This window comes from Thermobia domestica, chromosome 9 (assembly GCF_964235325.1).
Source record: "Thermobia domestica chromosome 9, izTheDome1.hap1.1, whole genome shotgun sequence".
Classification (NCBI taxonomy): Eukaryota; Metazoa; Arthropoda; class Insecta; order Zygentoma; family Lepismatidae; genus Thermobia; species Thermobia domestica.
The window spans coordinates 122989897-123008310 of NC_137462.1; the positions used below are offsets into that span (position 1 = coordinate 122989897).

At 36.0% G+C, this 18414-nt stretch overlaps 1 protein-coding gene across 1 annotated transcript in view; it reads left to right on the forward strand.

The window, feature by feature from the left end:
• The first annotated feature begins 2948 nt into the window (after positions 1-2948).
• Positions 2949-18414, forward strand: part of LOC145694986 (ADP-dependent glucokinase) — a 50416-nt gene continuing 34950 nt past the window's right edge. The window contains exons 1-2 of the mRNA XM_081771818.1: positions 2949-3487; positions 17552-17742. Coding sequence (XP_081627944.1) covers positions 3159-3487; positions 17552-17742 — 520 coding nt within the window. The 5' untranslated portion in view covers positions 2949-3158. The remainder of the gene's footprint in view (positions 3488-17551; positions 17743-18414) is intronic.

Consider the following 18414-nt stretch of genomic DNA (forward strand, 5'->3'; position numbering starts at 1 on the left):
TCTGTTTTTTCTCAGTATTATTTTCATCCCTCCCCGATGGAACGTGGTGTTATAATCCCTGAGTTAGTACTACTGCTGACAGAAGGGTTCCTGTGTACTCGCGCAAGCGTAGTGCGCTCGTCACGTGGTGGGCGAGCTGGAAAGAGGATTTCAAGAACAATACTTACCAATACTATACCTACTCCTACTCTTACTATTACTACTACTTACTCCTACTTCTACTACTCTTACTACTACTACTACTACTACTTTCTCCTACTCCTACTACTACTCTTACTTCTACTACTATTTATTCCTACTCCTACTACTACTTACTCCTCCTCCTCCTACTACTACTACTTATACTCTTACTCCTCCTCCTACTTACTTATATACTACTATACTACTACTACTACCTATACTACTTATACTTAAAACCGGCCCGTAAAGTGAACACATAAAATGAAATGTAATGTATTGAATATGATTAACTACAACACATAAATGAAATGTAATGTATTGAATATGACTACTCACCTTCACAGCAGCCTTCACAGCAGGTGCTGAAAGTGTCCTCCGCCCACTTCAACACACATGTGAGCACGATTGAGAAGATTCATATATACCCTTGTCAGTTCTTGTGTTGTAATGCTATTGGTGACATCCTGGATCCTGGTCTTGAGTTCTTCAATTGTGTGTGGATTTGTTTCGTATACTCTTCCCTTTAACAGTCCCCATAAGTAAAAGTCACACATGGATAAGTCTGGTGACCGAGGAGGCCACAAGCCTTTGCTGATTGTCCTCTCTGGTGTAAACATCTCACGCACAAGGGACAATGATGCAGCTGATGTGTGGCATGTTGCACCGTCCTGCTGAAAGTAACATAACTGACGCTCCTCTTCGGTCAAGTGTGTATAAAACTCCACCAGGATTCCCATATACACGTCACTGTTCACTGTCATCTCAAAGAATATGGGCCCAATAACGCGTGTGGCGGAAATGGCACACCAAACACCAATCTTCTCATCATGCAAGGGTACCTGGTGGATTGCGTGTGGATTTTCTGTCGACCAATACCGGTTGTTTTGGGAATTTACGTACCCAGACAAGTGGAACCACGCCTCGTCACTCATGATGAGCATTAGTGGATCCAAGAAACCACTGGCAACATTGCTCAACAGCCATGAACAGAAATGCACCCTCTTCTGCAGGTCAGGCTCCTTCAGTTCTTGCACAACACTTATCCGGTACGGTTTTAACTTCAGTCCCCTTAAAACACGTCTGCAACTTCTCTCACTCGCATGAACCTGTTGACTCAATCTCCTGGTTGACTTTCGAGGACTTCTTGTCATTATCTCCTCCACCTCCATCTTTAATTCAGGTGTGCAGACAGATGGTCGTCTGTTCCTGGGAGCATTTTGAACCGATCCTGTACGCCGCCATTTTTCAATCAATTCCTGAATGGCAACTTCAAGCCAGGAAGCTTTTTGCTGGCACAGAACGTCCTGGAAATTTCTCCCGAAACAAATTCTTTGTTTTCACAAAAGATCCAGTGCGAATGAACCCTTCAACAATGGCAACACGCTCGGGTATCGAATACGGCATTAGCACACACTGACACTCACCCGGCTTAACACAACGAGGCCTTTTTCTCAACTGGTTTCGACAAGTTTCACTGGCTGCGGCTGCACGTGACTGCTGCAGGCATTTTTGCCGATCCCAAACGTTTCAGCATTCTTGCCAATTTGATGTCGAGAACATAATCCAAACAACCCCTGCGGGGCTTCTACCCCGTTCCTACTACTACTACTACTACTACATTAGCTGTGGATCTATATAGTACAAGGGCAAACGTACTACTACTACTACTACTACATTTGCTGTGGATCTATATAGTACAAGGGCAAACTTATTTTAGTGAAAGAAGTTTAATGAAAATTTTAAAACAACGATCGTTAAATCACTTTTTAAATATTATTTTTAATCTTATTTTAACGAAAGAAGTGTTATAAACATTTTTAAAAGTAGTAAAAAAAAACTGTCCGTAGGCAGGATTCGAACCCTCGCCAAAAACATTTTTGTTAGTAGCATGTTACGCTAGACCACTCGGCTATCAGAGCCAACAACAATTTTCGTTTATTTTGTGCTATATGTAGATCATATCTTGTGATATCGCATCTGTATCGACCAATCAAATCAGAGTATATGCTGAAACGTTTGGGATCCGCAAATATGCCTGCTGCAGGTCACGTAAGTCGACCCGACCTCGACACGCCATCTCTTGGTAGGAAGGTAGATTATTTAAGTGTTGCCAAAAACACAATGTACCAGAATATTACGACGGGCCGGTTTTACGTGCCGCACCCTGTACTATGGATCGGTATAGTAAAACTATACGTTGCATGCTGTTTTGCAGAAGACCTGTTAAAATGCACCTGCACCAGCGAATACAAGAGCACACATCGAAAATGATTGTTGAAAGTACAATAAATGAAACCAGAGAGAAAGTTTTTTTTTTTTTAAATGAATTTCTGTGTGCAACTGAATTGTAAAACTGCACGCTTTTAACTTTGTACAAACAAGGATACTTCTCATATTTTTCAATCAGCATTATAATAGCATCCCTACTCCAACTCATTTTTCTTTACTACAATTCAATTTCCCACACAAAACAAAGAGCATGGATATGGTCTAACACACCACAGCACTGCAATCGGACCAGAAATGCCTGGGAAAATGCTACGGAATAGAGCAGGTTCTATCGACAAGAAATTTAATAGGATATGCCATGACATGGGAAATGCTATAACATTTGTTACTTTACACAGTAGGATAACGAGTTTTGCTACGAGAAATGCTACGATGAATGTTTCCGTCTAAAACTAGCCTTTATGATTTCCTATACTCCGAATTTTCTTAGGTTTTATGTGGATTTGATTTTTTAAGAAGAAGAAGAAGGAATGTAACTAAATTTGATGAGTTATCTTTCCGAAGAAAACGACGATTCTGCTGTGTTGGATTGAGGAGATTTTGGCAACAGTTACTATTTAAATGAATTTAAACGAAAGTATTTGTCTAAGACACATAAGTGCTAGTTTTTAGCCGTAGAATATAAGATTATTTTATATTATATGATTCACTTCATGTGTCAATACTGATTACCTCTTACAAGGGACGAAATGGCAGGAACCTTGAAAGCTGGATCTATTATTTCCGTATTTCTAGTAGTTTTTGCAGTGTTGTATAGGAAGTATGCAGATGATGTGTTAAAGGAGAGATTAAGTATAGTTTTAAATGGTCTGGTTACCGTGGAAAAGGAATATTCAGTTTTGCCGAGGCCAAGAGTAGCAGTTGGGTATGGTGCTTGTCAGGACCTTTTTGTCAATGGCAAAGATTTACTGAGCTACGATTTGTCAGCCGAAAACGTTGAACATTTTAGTGATATTAAAACAATGACAGAATTGCGGAAGACGTATGCATATTTTTTTAGGCATGGAGCTGCAGCCGAGTAAGTACTTTCAATATCACATCTAATATTTCTTGTAGAGATAGTGTGTGTGGAATTACCGGTTTGAAGTAGATGCATTTTACTTAAGGTCATAAAAGGCGAGAATTCTAAGGAAAACTCCAGAGTGTTTTACTCGCCTATTGCTTATCGAAGTTGACTTGGCTGATGTTTCTAGAAAGAGCCGACATCAGAAAACATACAGTAGTGATTTCAGGGCATTTATTCCGAAGTTGGTTATCCGTTTAGTTCTTGGCTAAAAGCGTAATAATTGGTTCCTTTCTGTACCAAAGTTTAATATTCAATTCACATACATTGCTGAGCGAGTGAAGGCGGGTTAGAGTCCCGCAGGTCACGTTGTTTTCTGTTTTTATTACAGCAAAATGAGAAGGGGGATTGTGTTCTAGAACCTTGTTGCCATGTTATATTACCGTTACATTGAGAAGGATAACTTTCTCCACGTTTCTGACTTAAGTTTAGAGTTGCCCCTCCAGTCTGAAGTTGCCCTTGGACTTTGCAACATACACAAAACAGTGCTGAAAGTATTAAAAATTGTTACATTTCACTTAATTTCAGTACTCCGTGTGTTTCACAAAACTTTAAAAGGTTTTATTCATTATTTTTGCGCATCCGTTACACCTGTTCGCCATATTCGCCATATTTTACAACTACCATGCTGCTGAAACCTTCCGCAATGCTTCCGCATCCGGCAAATAGTACTAACTTCCACATATCTTTTCTCGTATTAAACATAACTCTCCTGCCAAACTTACATTCCTAAACATCAAATAAAAACTTCAAATTATCATTTCTTACCTCACTTCTCCTGTAAATTTTCCTGATTTTTATAAAAAGCGGAGGGGTAACTCTAAACTTAACCCACGTTTCTTTACAGTTATTTGCTTAGTACATTTTCTACAATTTATTTTTAGATTTATTGAGACATGGTTTTTACTTTTAATAGATTTTCCTGATTATCACCTTATTGTATCACAAAGTATAATAATGTTACCTCATGTCCAGGGCTGTGTCTGTATACATTCCCACAATCCTACATGCAGTAACCTTGCGCCAAGTGGTTCCCTCCGCTTGCCAAATAGTCCCATGTATAGAACCGCTTATATAAGAAACAAGTTTTGCTCTCCTTACTTGTACATTATTAAGCACACAAACAAGCAAATTATTCATTTCTTCCCGGTAAATTTTCAAAATTTAGCTAGAAACGGACGACCAACTTAACCCCTTACCTCCAAAAAAAGGCTTATCTTTGTTAGGTTAGTTTAGTTTACTGCAGTTATAGTTAGGTTAGATTTCTGTACCCACTCTCCGGTACTCTTTATTAAGTATTTTGCCTATTGGCAGGTACAAGGACTAATGTTTCTTATTTCTAATTTTTAAATTAGATCCAAACCTGGAAATGTTTCTTCCATGTTTCTCGATCTTCAGCTTCCTCTTTTAATTCCCAATATTTTCTTCTGTTCTTCAAATTATTGATCATTTGTGTTCTTCTTCCTACTCCTCGCTTTCTTTCCATCTTTCCCTCTATGGCAGTATGAATGATACAGTTTCTTCGGAAGATGTGTCTAATCCAATTGGCCTTTCTACGAAGGATGTTGGCTTAAAGCGTCCTCTTCTCCCCTACTCGTTTTAAAACATCTTCGTTTGTTACTCTCTTCGTATATTTCGAAACTCTGTAAATATTTCTTGTCTAATTTCCGTACCCGGTAATGTTCAAGTCTATGAAGCATATATATTCCAGTACTTCATATATAACTCTTGCCCAACTTCTTCCCAAGTCCTATATTAAGCGGGCTAGTAAGCGTCTCTCGTCAAAATACTTCCCAGATATTTAAAATGTTTAACCTCTTCAGTTCTCTTTGTTCTACTCCAGTGCCCTTCTCATGACTTAATTTATCGATGTTGATTTCCATTCCATATATTCCCTAGTGTCAACTATTTTGTTCATCATCTCCTGTAGTCTTCATTCGGTTCTAGCTATAATAATCGTGTCATCTGAATACCTGATCATCTTAATGATCTGCCCTCCAATACTGAAATCACCAATTCCCATTAATGTTGTTTGACTCCTCTTCCAGTCTCCGTACTATTGGTTCCATCTTGATTCAAGCGCAGCTTTGTGTTGCCTTATGCACAGGATGCGAATGTGTCGTCAGTTTCTACAGTTGAACCCGATTTCTGTAAGTATTTTCAGAAGTTTCGTCCAGTTAACCCTGTCGTAAGTTTTTTACCGGTCGATGAAGCACAAACACAATTCTTTTTTTTTTAGGTCAAGAAATCGTTCTGATATAATTCTCAACTCAGTAGCATCTCTGGTGCTTTTTCCTTTCCGGATCTTCTCCACCATATCTTCTGTCTCAGTTTACAGCCGCCTGTTCAGTATGCTTGGGAAGTAAGGCTAATAGTTCTGTGGTCACTGCATTTCTTCGCTTGCTTGCATGAATAGTGGCACACCAGACAATAATAATAATAATAATAATAATGTTTATTAGGAACAAACAGCTGCAGCCACAAAGTGCCCCCAAGAAAGATTATACAAATATAGGGCGCTTACATTTAAACATAACATAAAAATGAAACATGCAAAAAAACATGCAATGGGTATTACAGATAAGCATACAATGAAAATCATAATGAAAAAACAAATAAACATAATTATCATCCCAAGTACATCTCAAACAAAGTACACCCAGTCATGAGACTAAAATAATAGCATATTGATATGATTATACAATAGGGAAAAAGTTTATAACATTATAAAGGAACATACATATAATCATAAAGTTACAAATGAAAAGACATGAAAATCATAAAAGAATATAAGCATAATTTTCAAATCAATTAACACCTTAATTAAAATACTCTCACTCAAAAGACAAAGAATACAAAATAAGCATATGGCATGTAAAACTCATAACCAAGATAAAAAAAGAAAAAAAGAAGTGTAGTATCCAAAAAAGAAGCAAGGATAAAAGAAAAAAATGATAGAAAGAGAAAGAAAGTTGAAAGAGAGAGCAAGAAAAACAACCTAGAAAAACTTTTTAAAAAAATTCTCAAATGGCACCTTACAAGTTAAGGAGAAAAAAAATTATATATCCTTCAGAATTTTAATTAATTGTGAACGGATTTTAACAAAATTACTTTGAAAGATATCTATAGCATAGTAATACTTATTGGCTGTATCTGTAGTTTTATAAATTGAACATTTCAGGGTAGGAACATTCGAAACAAAAGGTACAAAACCGATACATTCGATTTCTAACATTAAGATATGGAATTGTCATGGACCACAGACCATCAATAGAAAAGACACCTTGAAGAATATTATGAAAGAAACTCAAATCAAAAATACACCGCCTATCAGTTAGAGGTAGCAAGTAAAGTTCTTTAGATATACAAGATAGACTCATATTTTTGAAGTTTTTAAACTTCCATCGTAACCAAGCCAAAAAATTTTTTTGAACAGATTCTATAGCATTTACAAAATACTTACTTTCACTATTCCAAATAACAGTGCCGTACTCCAAATGGGATCGCACGTTGCAAATGTACAAAGTCTTACAGGTGTTGACATTCGAAAAATTACGGCATAGACATTTTAACATAGCTAAGTTTTTCCTAGCCTTAGAAGTTATTACCTGTAAATGCTTGTTGAATAATAACTTGTTATCTAAAATTATTCCTAAATCCTTGGCATAGGCTCCAAAATCGATTCTCTGTTTACTAACTGTGTAATTATACAAAAGAAGATCAGTTTTCCTTGAGAAAGTTATACCTTTAGTTTTGGTAATATTCAAAGGCAAAAAATTGTTTTCAGACCACTTGACCACTAATTCAATATTATCTTGTAGGTTTACTTGATCTTGAAAGGTTTTAATTTCTTTAAAAATTTTTATGTCATCGGCATACATCAGATATCTACAATTTAACTTCTCAGGTAGGTCATTTACATATAACAAAAACAACAACGGACCAAGATTAGAGCCTTGAGGCACACCAAATGTTACATTATGAATAGAAGACATACAGCCGTTATACCTTACTTTGAATTTCCTATTATTTAAGTACGAATTTAGCCACTTTATTATTTGATTCGATAATTTGTACTTATATAACTTACTTATTAATAAGTGATGAAGTAATTTGTCAAAAGCTTTGGCAAAATCAAAGTAAATAACATCTGTCTGACCACCCGATCGAATAACAGAAAACAAACTATGAACAAAGCATGCCAAATTTATAATAACTGATTTACCATTTATAAACCCATGTTGATTTATGTCCAATTGATCACGTACAGCATTATACAAATAGTTGTACATTATTTTTTCAAAAATTTTAGGAATAACATTCATTATAGGAATTGGTCTATAATCATTTATTTTGTCACCTTTAGTCTTAGGTATTGGTGTTACGGCTACAATTTTCCAGGCTTCAGGATAAATATTTTCATTTAAACTCCAATTGAACGAAGATGCTAACACTGGTGAGATTACCTCAGCTACACCTTTTATAATAAAAACGTATTCCATCTATACCTGACGCAGATTTAGTCTTTAAGGATTTAATAGCATCTCTTACATTTCTAGTTGTAATAGGATGTATTTTCGTTTCACAGAAAGTTTGTGATGATGTTGAATAATTATTTGTATTGCTAATATTTGAAAATGTCTGGTAGACTGATGCGGAGTACTCTGCAAATAAATTTGCCAACGACTCGCAGTCGGTAACCAAAGAATCATTTACTACAATTCCAGTTGCAGTCTTATTTTTATTCTTAGATACATATCTCCAAAATTTCTGAGGATTGCTTTTTAATTGATTTTCCATTTTAATATAGTGAATACGTTTGTCATCTTTTAATTGAGTCTTAAAAGCCTTGCGGTAATTAGCAAATAATAAATAGTCTTCATGCTTTAGTGTAACTTTATACTTTTTGTGTACTAAATTTTTTGCTTTTAATAAAGAAACAGATTTTTTGGAGTACCAACAAGGATATTTAGATATTCTTGGCCTAGATTTCGGAATATTTGTTTCCACAGCTAATACAATTGCTTTTTCAAAATCGAAAACAGCTTCATTTATATCTGGTTTTAACAAGATGTTATACCAATCTATATTAGCCAGTTGTTGATATAATGCATAATAATCACCTCTAACAAATTGAAAACGTTCAGAAAACTTATTTATTTTACAACCTTTAGGTAAAAACACAATGATTTCAATCGGATAATGAAAAGTATCAGGATAGACCATGCACTGATTAGTTTTTCTTGACATAGAAGTAGCATTTGTGATAACAAGATCAAGAGCAGAAACTGAAGGTTCAACACAGGTTAGTATTTTCCAAAAAAAAAAAAAAAAAAAAAAAAAAAAAAAAAAAAAAAAAAAAAAAAAAACAGACAATTGCTGAAACTTCAATTTGGAGTAATACAGGGTGTCCACCCACCGGGAAATAGCCGGGAATTTCATGAACCGGGAAAAAATGGGAATAAGCCGTGAATTTCTCCAAAGAACCGGGAAACAACGATAATAGACGACTTTCGGCCGAAAGTTAAAAACGCAAGGCGTAGCTCAATTGTTTTCTACCGATAGGTCACTCGGCGCTTCTGAATTCATGATCCGTTGGGTCGGATCCAGCGTCATCCTGTCGGTATCCACCGTTTGGGGCGTCCGAATTCATTATCAATGGTGAACCACAAGTTAACGTGGCGACGGTGAAACAGGCGCTCGCTTGGATCCTACGTTGTGGTTCGCTTATCGACCATGTTAGTTTTGTATTTAAAAAAAAGAATAGAGTAGTGATGCGTCAAAGGAGGTTGTTTGATAAAGCGCTGTGTTGTAGTCAACAATCATGTGTCTGGTCTTTTGTTTTGGTTTTGGTCTTGGTCTTTTAAGAAAAAAAATATGGATAATTACTTAACTATAATTCAACTTAGAGTAGCACGAATTGTTTCTTTGATATATTCTTTATTATTATTTTTGTTTAAAATGAATAGCATTGTAAAGATGAATAAGAATAGTAAATGGCGGGAATGAGATTGTCTAGTTGGCAGTTATGATTGCTTGTTTAGTAATAGGTCTGGTTCTACAATCTCCTGATATCCTTAACCACCAGATAAGTTAGCAAGATGTTGCTGCAGTAGTTATTATTTTACGTAAAATAACACATTAGTACTGTGTTAAGTTGCATCATTCCATTATCTTATCTGACGATTAAAAGACTTTAGGAAATTGTATTGCTTGTCCTGAGGGAATATTTAATGGTATACAACTTTATTGAGTAATTTAAAACTTTCAGCAAGATGTTGCGGCAGTAGTTCTCATTTTACATAATATGTTGATATTGTGATCACTTATCATCCCGTTATCTGACATTAAAGCGGCATCAGGAGATTGTAGGACTGGTCCTCATAAAACATTTATTGATGGCGTACAAGTTTATTGAGTATGTTTAAAACTAGTTTTAAAAATACTTCAAATGTACGGATGTGAGCAAATATGTAAAACGAAAGCAGTTTTCAGGAGGGCATTAATTTTCTGGATTAGGCAAAAGTTACTTCTGCATCACGAAGTGACTAACAAAGACAAAATAGTCAGTAAGAAAGTCATTAGTCCATCTAATTAATCACGCGTGGTAACATCAGCACAATAAGTACAAGCAGGGTTGGCAAAAACCATGGTTTTTATTGAAAATACCGAAAAACCAGGTTTTTTGGTTTAAATAATTTGCTCTATGTATTTATATCACATATGGACAGAAATAAGTTTGTTTCGCCTTGGTGTTAGTATGCAACAACCGGGTTATGCTGGAAGGGGTCACATAAGCAGTATGCAACAACCGGGTTATGCTGGAAGGGGTCACATAAGCTTAAAGCGGAATCCAAACCGCTTCACGGCTTACATCCAAGAGAAATTGTCCTCTATTTGAACTCGAAGCCGGGACTAATTGGCCACAAATGCGATACGTCTGCCGACTCACTCACGAAGGACTCCTGATAAAAATACGTTGATTGATCTTTACATATTTGTTAATATAATCGTGAAGAGTCATTAGGACAGAAGGACAAAAAGATAAGCAATTGCACAAGTGGAACCGTTATACAGAATTACATATGGACAATTTCAAAGTACAGATGAACTAATTTTGTCCAAGTCAGTTCACTACGACTTTTATTAGTCCAAGTTAAAGAAATACAACGACTTACTTTGCATATCAGTAAGAAAAGTGAATAAAGATACGAATTATTTGAGTCCACTTTGGCTCTGACCAATTTATACATAAATAGTTACCAAAGATTCTTGTTATTTCAATAATTGCCTCCAGTGGGTTTTGTATGACCCCCCTCCCCAAAAAAGTACGGCATTTCGATGTATTTTATCAATAGTAAACATTATTAAAACGAAACAATGTGTAGAATTTTCCTTTTGTTGCATAACAATAATAACAAACTATAAAAACAAATCACAAAAGAAACATCCATAAAGTCACATAAAAAAAAAAGTTGCTTTTGTAATATAATCTCTTTCAGTAAAGAATGGGGAATTTAGGTCTAAATATAGTACGAATAATATATGGGAGTGAAACGTAATAACCCACAAATATGTGTTCATCAAGATTTTACGAATAGTTACACTTTCACGAACATTTTTCGTTTTTTGGTTTAAACCAGCCAACCCTAAGTACAAGGGAGCATATTACGTCTTGATGGTCATTATTCTCTTAACAGTATGGAATAACAGTAGAAAGGCTTTTGTTACAGTGATTCCACACCTCAGAAAATAAATGAATTGTTCATGAACATGTATGCTGCGAGTAGCCCATAAAAGAATACATAAGAAAGGATAGTGCCCCTTGTGAAGGATAATGTACATTGAACTATGTACATAAGAAAATTGTGAAATTCATAGTATAACACGTGCTGGACCAGTTATTGTTCCCCTTCTCACCGGATGCACAGGTTAGGTGCAATCAGGTTTTGTTTCCGTTTGTATTTGGGTGTAGAGTCAAAAAGATACGCATCATCGATATTAATGAAATTTTCGTTATTCGATACAGTTTTGAACTTAAATTGACATAATCATTACGTTTTGCTATATGACATGTTGTTCCCACACATAAACTTGCTCTGTAGGGCTAACCTACGTTCATGAAAATTAGTGCGTTTTTTTCTCTACTGATAGAGTGCAAGGGACATCCTTAACAAATCCGATACAATCGAATATTAAGTACATGGCAATCAACGTTGTGCGCATTTATGGCCATTCTTAAGTTTAATATCTCGCCTCTGTTTCCACCTGTTAAGATATTAGGCTTATGTCGAACAGATGGAGGCCAAAACTACGAAAAGAACAGAATGTTTATAGGAGAAATGAGTTCATGTTACGGAAAACTAATGTTGAGAGCTGCTGCATCGGGTGTGAAATGTCAATTCTGAATTTTATACGTACTTATGTGGGAAATGAAAGCGAAATATTGAAGTTTCTTGCGGGCCAATCTGTACAAACCGTGATAGTAAGTACAAACATAAATAACGAAACAAACCTAACCTAACCAGACCTGACCTAACCCAACCAACCGAAACTGACCTTATCTAACCAAAAGTTTTTTTTTTTTTTTAATAGAAAAAAACATTTCTTATGGTAAGAAATTCTGGCCCCTATCAGGCCGACATATGCCGAGATATTATTATGGTTTCTTATTTTTTTAGCCTAATACAGTGTAAAAATCAGCTGGAGGACTTTCATTTGCGTTGTGAATGGATTAACTCATGTTGCGTTTAAGAAGTCGTCCAAAACTAATAGTCACCAAAGTTCATCCACCGATCATTGTCATAAAAACTCGTCCGACACTAGGGGGCGCGGTGGCTCAGTGGTAGAACGTTCACTTCCGGTGCTTGGGGTCCCTGGTTCGATCCCAGCTCGCGCCGTGTGGACTTTGTGGTGGACAAACACCGTGCTTGTGGGTTTTCTCGGGGTTCTCCCGTTTCCTCCCACTTTCTTCATTCCACCATTTCATTCATTTCTCATCACCGTCTCCTTTAGCCTAACCGGCATAACCGTGGGACGTAAAACTCAAAGATTTCATTTCATTTTTTTCGTCCGACACTAATAGTAAGCAAAGTTCATCCACCGATCATTGTCATGCGTCAACTTCTGCATCTTTGACTGAGAATGACACATCTTTTTCTTGTCAGTCAGGCAGTATGCATTCTACTTCTAAACCGACTATTAAATGTTACCTAATAGCAGATTCAGTTAGTAAAACTGAGGTGCTTTGGTGTTTACAAATTGTGATAAACCATATATCTCTCCGAGAAACTGAGCGTTATGCATCAACATCTAAATTGATGTTTTCTGACAGTGATGCAGAAATGCAATTGCATCGAACTAAAGTGGGGTACACAGTAGTGTTTGGATTAGCACCCTATTTCGAGCGAGAGCTTCAGAGGTTGTTAAAAGACAATACCTACATTGTGATCTGTTTCGACGAATCATTGAATAAAGTTTCTCAGAGGCAACAAATGGATTTACATGTACGATTTGGGATCCAAATAAATCTCTTGTTACAACAAGATACTTTACATTTGTTTTTCTCGGACACTCAACAGCGTCAGATTTGTTAAAAGGTATGAGTGAAAAGGTATCTTCGGACGTTTTAAAGAAACTCATTTAGGTGTCTATGGATGGGGCAAGTGTCAATTTTAAACTATTGTCTTGCAGCTTGAACTACAACATACGCCGGAAAGTCCAGTGTTAAACATTGGTAGTTGCGGTCTTCGTGTAGTTAATGGAGCGTTCAAAACCGACATGCAGAAGACAGATTGGGACTTAGTGGGGTTTTTACGTGCTTTGTATTATTTATTCAAAGACTCGCCAGCATGAAGATCGGACTACACTTATTACACTGAATCTAATATTTTCCCAAAGAAGTTTTGTGCTGTTAGATGGGTAGAAAACAGTGACGTTGCATCTCGAGCCTTATTAATGATGTTACCTCATTTTATATATATATATATATATATATATATATATATATATATATATATATATATTGCGTGTGTCAAGAAGGACAAGAAAACACCTAGCTCGACAACGTTCTCAGTTGTAGAGAAAAAATTGCACAACAAAATGCTAGCACCAAAATTAGCATTTTTCTCAACTACTGCTTCAATGGTGGAACCATTTCCGACCGAATTTCAAACAGACCAACCCATGGAACCCTTTTTGCATGAAGAGCTCACTTCTCTCGTACAAAGATTAATGGAAAAAATAGTGAAGGGTGATATTCTTAATAAAGTAAGTGCATCTGTTCAAAAAATAGATATATCAGATCCAAATAATCTTCTTCCTGCTAAAGATGTGGTCATAGGCTTTGCAACTAGGGATGCCATGCGTGGAATCAAGGAAATAACGGATCTAGACAAGCTAACACTGCGACAAACGTGCAGAGAAGCTATCGCAGCGATGATTAGTAAAATAATGGATAGGTCACCATTGAAATACAAACTTACTCGAGCGATTTCGTGTTTCGATCCTGTGCTTATTGGTCACAACCTGACACTAGCGGAGAAGTGTTTGACATTATCTTTGGAGGAGATGGTAGTTAAACGATGGTTTACGGGAAGCAAAGCGGATAAAATTATGGGACAATGTCGCAAGGTATTTTCGTCACCTGAATCTATTAATCACTGCAAAACGTTTAAAAGAAAGGAGAAGCGTCTGGATGCATTTTATGTTGAACTTCTTAGCGTATTCAGTGACGACAGTGTATGAGAACCCAATGATTTTATACAATGTATTTTGATACTGTCACATGGAAATGCATCAGTAGAGAGAGGATTTTCTGTGAATTCCGAATGCATTTTTGAGAATCAAACAGGAGAGCCTATTGCCATGAAACAAGTGTATAATGGTGTGAGTGCATTAGGTGGATTGGAGTCAATTAAAATCAGCAAAGATATGATACATGTTGCCAGGTATACTGAACGTTTGAAGAAAAAGGCGAAGGATTTGAGTGAAAAGGAAAAAGAGAGAAAACGTGTAACGCGAAAAAGACTGGAATTGGAAGCTAAAAAGGCAAAGGTAATTGCTGAGGAAAAAAAAAAAAGCTGCTCTTCTGAAAAAAATCAATGCACTTGTCGGAAAATAATGAAAACAGGTAAGAAAATATAATTTCTTTCGATAGCATATTTTATATTGTTCGGGTGGGAACTAAATAATAATCCTTCCGCCTCTTTCGCAAAATATTCGTCTTTTAGTGCCCGTTCTAACCGGGAATTTATCTAGTAGAGCCGGGAAAACCGGGAATTTCAAAACGCTTTGAGAGTGGACACCCTGTAGTAATGTATTCCTGGAAGCTGTTCATTATTTAACCAATCAACTTTGGATGTATTGAAATCTCCAAGAATCAGTATATCATTTTCCAAAGGATCCAGCCTACTAGAAATATGGTTCAAATAATTTTCAAAATTCACAGGAGGGAAAAAGTTGGGTGAAAATAAACACACGATAATAAGAGATTCTTTCCAGTATTACATTTTAGTTCAATCCACACACATTCACTTATAAGTTCAAGATCAGGCCTGCGATTCACCATGAAGTTTTTCCTTATTGCTATCAAAGATCCACCACCTCTTTGACATGACTCTTCACTATACAGTCTGTCGGCTCTAAAACATGTATAGGTATCTGGGAAATAATCGTAGTCTCTATGAATATCGGATAACCATGTTTCTGTTACTGCGATTATATCATATTCACAGTCAGAAATTGAAGAGAAAAAATCACTACTTTTAGTTCTAAGTCCACGAACATTTTGATACCAAATTTTAAGGTTTAGGTTCATCATGCTTAGTAGGAGAATTATGATTAGTAACTTCGCCATAATTTCGCAATCTACCATAGAAAGAAACTATGGGAATACCTGTAGGCCACACTTTAGGATTGTTAATTCGGGAAAAATCTGATTCATTCACTTCTATATGAAAGGAAGAGTAAGAATTATGTTTAGTCTTCAATCTGGTACAAACCACTTCTTTCACATTGATTTCCTTAACAATTCGTTCAACTTCTTCACTAGTAACTAACGGGTTAAGTCTTGTTACAAACAGTGTTTTTTTTCTTGATTTAGATACCAGGTTTGAATATTATTATTATTATTATTATTATTATTATTATTATTATTATTATTATACTTCGCGAGTTTTGTTTTTTATGTGTGTTACGCAACAATCATATGTCTCGTTTTTACTATTACCTTCATTTTTATATCCAGTAATTATCTGCTTTTTTATTGATATATTGTTATTTTTTGTTCTTTTTTTTTTTTATATTTGTGCATCATTTGTATCTCTATATTACATTGTATAACCCTTTGTATAACAGTATGGTGTATTTAGTATGATGTAGCATGTGCTTTTTTTTTCTTTCTTTTGGCGCACTTGTGGCTGTATGCTGTTTGCTGCCGAATAAACATTATTATTATTATTATTATTATTATTATTATTATTATTATTATTATTATTATTGCCATGCATAAATGGAAAATGGTTTTAAAATTATATTTTTCCTTTCAAATATGTTGTTAAAAAAAAAAAAAAAACTTTTCCTTCAACTTTACTTTTAAATTATTTTCTACTCCTTAGTTATAACTACATATATTTTCTGTTTATATTTTATTCTGTGTTATACATTTATTTTTTACATTTTATGTCTTATACATTTGAAGAGAATCTTATGACAATTCAAAGCAGCGGGTATATAAGCAAGATGTAGACCCTGGCGGTCCAGAGCCCCCTCCCCCGTAAGCACTACTTTTCTATAAATTTTTCCTAATTTTAGATATGATGTTAGACACTTTAGTACAGTATGTTCTCATATTGAATTTGAACCTTTCAAAAAGCTTTCGATCCCTGAAACAAATTCCTGCTCACGCCCCTGCAAAGCAGTGACGATTTTAGGGAGTGATCAGGGGGTAATACTTCCCTGGAGCAACAATTCTCCAGAAATCTTATCTGCTAGTTCCCAATGTCATACAGTGTTTGTGCATTATCACTTTTCTCTCTCGCTGTGTTGTAATTCACCCCGAAGGAATTGTTCAGAAATTTTCACTGGTTCCTCCTCTGATCCCCATGCCAATGGGGCCAATCTTGGACCACATTTGGATATCTTTTGTCAGTGACCTCGAAAACTATTCATTCGACCCAAATATAGGATGTTTTCGATTCGATTTGCCCGTCACCGTGTCACTCTGGCCACCATGCCAACTAAGGCTTAACTTGGACTTAAGCAGCATCGGCAGTGTTACTATTCATCTTTGCGATCCCGAAAACTATGAATTCGACACTAATATCGTTCGCATTTTATTACTTTTATGTTTGTCTCCATCCCTACCGTGAAACGAACAGTTGCTCTGTGATACTGTGGGCCGCAGCTTCCTGGTATTCTTTGAGTCCTGGTGCCAGTAATTACGTAGACATTTTACGTGACCACGTGCATTCTAAATTCCAGATGTTTCCATCCTGTGACGCATTTTTTTTTTTTTTTTATGACAGTGCGCCAATTCATACTGCTGAAGCCATTGAGGCGTGGTTTCACTAACATTGGGAGGAACGCGCCTTTCCCTGACCCCCGAAACCCCAGACATTTTGAACACCTGTGGTCAGTTTAGGGATCATTCAAATTCCTCCAGGGATCATTCATGACTTAATACTTCATTGCACGATGCATGACTGTTGTACTGCAGGTCACGAGAGGTCCCACGCCGTGTTATTCAGGCAAGTTCCATTTTCTTCAGGCATTTCCTTTATTTTCATAACCATTTATATTTTTTACTGAAAATTGAATCTAGCTACATATTTTTATGCGAATTATTATTACTTACGAAGATTTTTTATGTTGTTCGGTAATGCCTGTACAGGCAAAGGGTTATACCTAGGTAGTTTTGGATTTTTTAGTGGTTTTGTAATGACTGGGAATTCTATGTCTTTAGTAACTTATTAGTAGAACTTTCTCTTCAGTTGATATATTGGTTTACATTTTTTTCAGGCGTTATATTTCAAATTCAACATTGTTCGATGATCTTGTAAAGAGTGCATCAAAAGTACCAGGTGCTCATGTTGCTCTTGGTGGAAATGCTCCTGTAATGGCGTCCAGATTTGTAAAAGAAGGATGTGATGTACTTCTAGCTGCAAAGATGACCAGTAGTTTGCAGAATGTCTTGCCACCAAACTTAAAAGGTGCGTGTGTATGATATATAATTTTCACATTTCATGTGAAATGTTGGTATGGTGTTTTATCAATCTGACACTTTCGTGTGTTCGTTGAATAACTCTGATTTCCATTAGTGCATGTTTGAACGATTCCTTAAATATCTTGTGCTCGTGGGTTTTCTCGGGGTTCTCCCGTTTCCTCCCACTTTCTTCATTCCACCATTTCACTCATCTCTCATTATCACCGTCTCCTTTAGCCTAACCGGCATAACCGTGGGACGTAAAACTCAAAGATTTCATTTTCATTTCCTTAAATATCTTAACAATAAAACTGATATTATGTCTATATAATTTCAAGAACTTAACTGTTCCCTCCATCTGTCACGATACGTTGAAAAGAATTACACTAAGAATTGTTATATCTCGGAAATCAATTTTAAATGCACATAAATTTATCGTCAGAGGAAAACAAATTGTAATAATCATAAGATTCCTGCTAACGTCTTAGTTACGGTAGGCTACCGATTTCTATGTAAAGTCGAGCCAGTACTCATTGGAGAAAAACAAATGTTGAGAGGTCAGTTGAAAGTTACTTGAAAGAAGTAAGGAATTTATCAAGAAACCATCAGAATTGTAGTTGTGATCTTAAAACGACTGATCTGGTTAAGCCTTTGTGTGTGTGTTGTGTGTGTGTGGGGG